Source organism: Solanum pennellii, chromosome 6 (genome assembly GCF_001406875.1).
Source record: "Solanum pennellii chromosome 6, SPENNV200".
Lineage (NCBI taxonomy): Eukaryota > Viridiplantae > Streptophyta > Magnoliopsida > Solanales > Solanaceae > Solanum > Solanum pennellii.
Window position 1 is genome coordinate 29279597 of NC_028642.1, and position 3923 is coordinate 29283519.

General features: G+C 29.2%; 1 protein-coding gene across 1 annotated transcript; it reads right to left on the minus strand.

Moving 5' to 3' along the window:
- Positions 1-970: 970 nt before the first annotated feature.
- LOC107021756 (gibberellin 20 oxidase 1-like) lies at positions 971-3038 on the minus strand. Its single transcript, XM_015222465.2, has 3 exons — positions 2448-3038; positions 1805-2126; positions 971-1358 (listed from the first exon to the last, which is right to left on the minus strand). Exons 1-3 carry the CDS (start codon positions 2987-2989, stop codon positions 1089-1091), a joined length of 1134 nt encoding a protein of 377 aa, XP_015077951.1. The 5' UTR covers positions 2990-3038; the 3' UTR covers positions 971-1088.
- Positions 3039-3923: the final 885 nt, after the last annotated feature.

Consider the following 3923-nt stretch of genomic DNA (forward strand, 5'->3'; position numbering starts at 1 on the left):
ATAATTAAATAACCAGATATTTATCGTATATATCGAATTTGATTTAATAAAATGAAAAAAAAATCTATCAAATTTGATACTACGTTTTACTAAATGGAAGAATTGATTCAACGACAGGTATACTTATTTTTAAAGTGATGGAGAAATATTCTTTCTTATGATTATCAACTCAAAGTATGATATATATTTTTTAATACTCAAACACTTCAAGAAGATTTATATAAATTTCTTCAAGTGTTATGCCACTTTGCCTCAATTAAAATTGAAACGTGTGAGATGAAGAGAAGTCGTCCCTAATGATCGATCAAAAGTATTGTTCGATTTTCTTGGAGGAAAAGAACATGTTGCAGTACACCCGACCTTTATAATTTTATTTTTAATTCATAAATGATCTTTGATATCATTTTTGTATAGGGTTTTTTGGCAACTTGATCCTCAGCTTTTTTATTATATAATATGTAATATGAATATCAAGGCAATAAAGGACAAATCCACAACAATCCAAGAGTATCCAGATATACTAAAAACAAATGGACAAGGATAAAACCAAATAGAGTAGCATAAATATCCATTCCCAATACTAGAAGCTCTGCCCATTCCCAATATTCGTATGTATTCTATGTACTATCCTATCTAATCTTTTAGATATATATAATAAAAAGATGTCGTGAAGTCTTTTTACTCCATCAACCGATAAACTAACTAGAAGAATGTTTTAAATTTATATTTGTTGAACTATTTTATATCTCATTAAAAAAATAATTTATATTTATTTTTAATATTTTATTAAAGTGTAATTTTTTATCTCAAAATTTAAACTATTAAAAAAAGTATATTTTTATTATTTAATTATAGACATCCAAATATTCACTCAAACAATCGGCTGAATTCACTATTTACTTTATCTAATCGATATACATAAATAATCATTTTCTTCTTTAAATTATTATATCTGACTTGCAATGTAGAATTTCAATTTTCGTAACTCAAACAATTTGATAACATAAAAAATATATATACACAAAAAGGCTAAGGTCTTGATCTACGTTGGATGTCACAAACGCTACTAAAAACTTCTTCAGTATGCCTTAAATTTCCGTAGTTCTCTGTTGAAGCCAAGTAGAAAAGAATTGTAAAGTATTGGTATCAGCTCTATAATGTTTCTGTGTAAATTCAAGTAGAGTTGGCCACGTAAAATCTGGATATATTCTAGGATTATTGGAGTCCACCAATTCTGCTGGTGGCCTCACCACCTTATCCTTCTTAGGACAGAGAAAAAAAGCAAGAGATTTTCTAGGTGTTTTGTTGTTTACTACAGCTCTGTGCAAACAACTTTTATACCTTCCATTTGAAAGCGCCTGCAAAAGGTAAAAATAAATAAATGTCACATTGAGTTCAACTATATCATAGTTAAGAAACAAATTACGTATATAAGGTAAATACTTGACTTTTGAAATTGAAATAATCATATAAATTCAAATCTATAAAATATTTATTTTCTATACTTTTTAACCTTAATCACAAGATTGTTTGTCTAATTAAGATGCCTTACATGTCTCACTTAAATAATATCAACTATTTGGGATTTTGGTACCTTATAATATTTGTACGAGTGTAACGTTATAGACAAAATGAAAATTTTAAAAATAATTATTTTCAAATATTGAAATGGAGTAATAATGACATAGTGTCAAGCAAATTGATTGGAGGAAGGACAGAGTAAATACTTTTGATTTTGTAACTGTCAATTCAATTAGGTAAAATGACTAGTCATTAGAAGGCAGAAATGTCTTTTCTTTCTTACCATAAATGTGTCACCTATGTTAATGACAAAAACACTATTATTTGGACTGATGGAGCGCCACTGGTTGTCCATGAAAACTTGTAGCCCTGAGACGTTGTCTTGATGGAGGATGGTTAATGATGTTGGGTCACAATGTGGTCCAGTTCCTAACGCAAGATCTGGTTTTAGACATGTTGGGTAACAGTTGAGTCTCATGATCGATTCATTTTCTTCAAAGAATTGTTTGAAATGGTTTTTGCTCACGCCTAGGCTCTCGCCCAGAAGTTCCATGATCCCACAAGACAGAGTGCTCATCGCATTACAATACTCTTGGTAAAACTTCCTATCATAATGAAAAATAAACATTCGTCATGTTGATTAATAAAGAAGATTAAAAAAAAATTACAGTATACAACAAAAAAAAAAGTATGTATCTTATGTAAAAGTTTAACGAGACTCTTAACAAGTTTTAGTGAAATGATCACATAGCAAATATGGTGAGGTCCTGAGTCCGAAAGAAACATTCTTTTAATCCTATTTTCAACATGTCTGATATATAAGAGGCGTACCGAATTGAAGATATAATTAGCGTAACTAACCCTAAATGATTTATTAAAGTTTTAACGACATAATTGAATAAAACAAAATGGTCACGTCGTCTTACCCAATATGGCTAAAGTCTTCCCCCATTGTTTTTAGAAAATATTGATCAACCATGTGGGACGAGCCTTGTAGGGTAGAATATGGAAAAGAAAGTGTCTCTTTCCAAGGTAACTTAGATGAAAATCTCTCAGTAAAGCTACTAGCATAACCACAATGATCTCCTCTCTTCCTTTGAATCTTTTGCTTATCGGAAAGTGGTAATTCAAAGAACATGTCCATATAGCGATGTGCAAGTGAGATAAGATTAGTATCAACACCATGATTTGCCACCAGAAAGAAACCGTGCTTCTTGCATGCTTCATCAACGAGCCTAGGCTCGCGCTTAGCTGCAATCGGATCACCAGAAAGGAATGCCCCTAAATCAATAAGTGGAACATCAAGTTCAGCAACACCACCACTAGGCTTCTCGTGGTCCGGCCATATAAATTGTCTAGGAATGTTCGATTCATTTTTAAGTACCGATGAATCGAAAATCAGTGACTTTTTCTCATCTGACGATGTTTGTATCATAGGCATCACCATACAATCAATGGCCATCGTCATGACTTGTTAATAATAGAGAAAAATTAAAGAGAGAAAAAAAAACGGAAGCCGTTAGGGGTGGGGAGAAAGGTAACAAAATATTGGATTCTTATAGCAGGAGAAATAAATTATCACTTTGCAAACAAGGGGCTTGGTGAAACTTAAAATTTCAGTATAAGTCCATAAGTTATTTGTCTTTTTCAAATTTGACAGTAAAGCTCTTTCCCAATGGTCTTTGGCGTTTCTATCACGAGGACCTAACTCTGCGTCTGTGATATTCATCTTACTTCCGTCTTTCTTTTTTAATTTATGTGATGTATTTTAAATTTAATAATTTTTTGGATAAATTTTAAAAAAAGAAATTTTAATTTATAATTAAAATTAAATTATTTGACTTTTTTAAATTCAAATACATTATATAATTATAATATGATAAAACTTGGTTATATTAAATTATTTGTATTAACATACATTGAAGAGTTTAAAGTTTGATTACTATTATTTGATTAAGAGAAAAATATTTAAGAAATATTTTTAAAAAAAAATTATTTTGAATTTCATATTTAAAGTATTATATTCAAACTATAACTCATTCATTCGAGAAATATATGTTTGTGTGTGCATAATACAATCTGTATTTTATTTAAGAAAATCATGTTTTCTTTGGGATAAATTTGACCATGATAAACTGTTAATATTAGTTAAAATGTTACAGATTAAAATATGCATACTGCATAAATAAAAATATTTCATCTTGATAAAAGTTAAATAAAATATTAATATTAAATATCAATTTTCCTCCGAATAAGAAACTGATTTTTAATAAAGTAAAATTTAAAACATTTTTTATCCCAATCTACCACCCCACAAACCACCCATTCCTTGCGAATTTTGTTAGATATTATTTTCTTTTTAAAAAAAAGAAAAATAATATTTCATCTCATCTAATTTTTCG

Bases quoted from the DNA above. Each gene is read 5' to 3' on its own strand.
- LOC107021756 (XM_015222465.2), bottom strand. From the start codon at position 2,989: ATGACGATGGCCATTGATTGTATGGTGATGCCTATGATACAAACATCG. The intron at 2,127-2,447 runs GTAAGACGACGT...TCATTATGATAG, and splicing joins GAAGACTTTAGCCATATTGG to GAAGTTTTACCAAGAGTATT. The intron at 1,359-1,804 runs GTAAGAAAGAAA...TACCTTTTGCAG, and splicing joins ACATAGGTGACACATTTATG to GCGCTTTCAAATGGAAGGTA.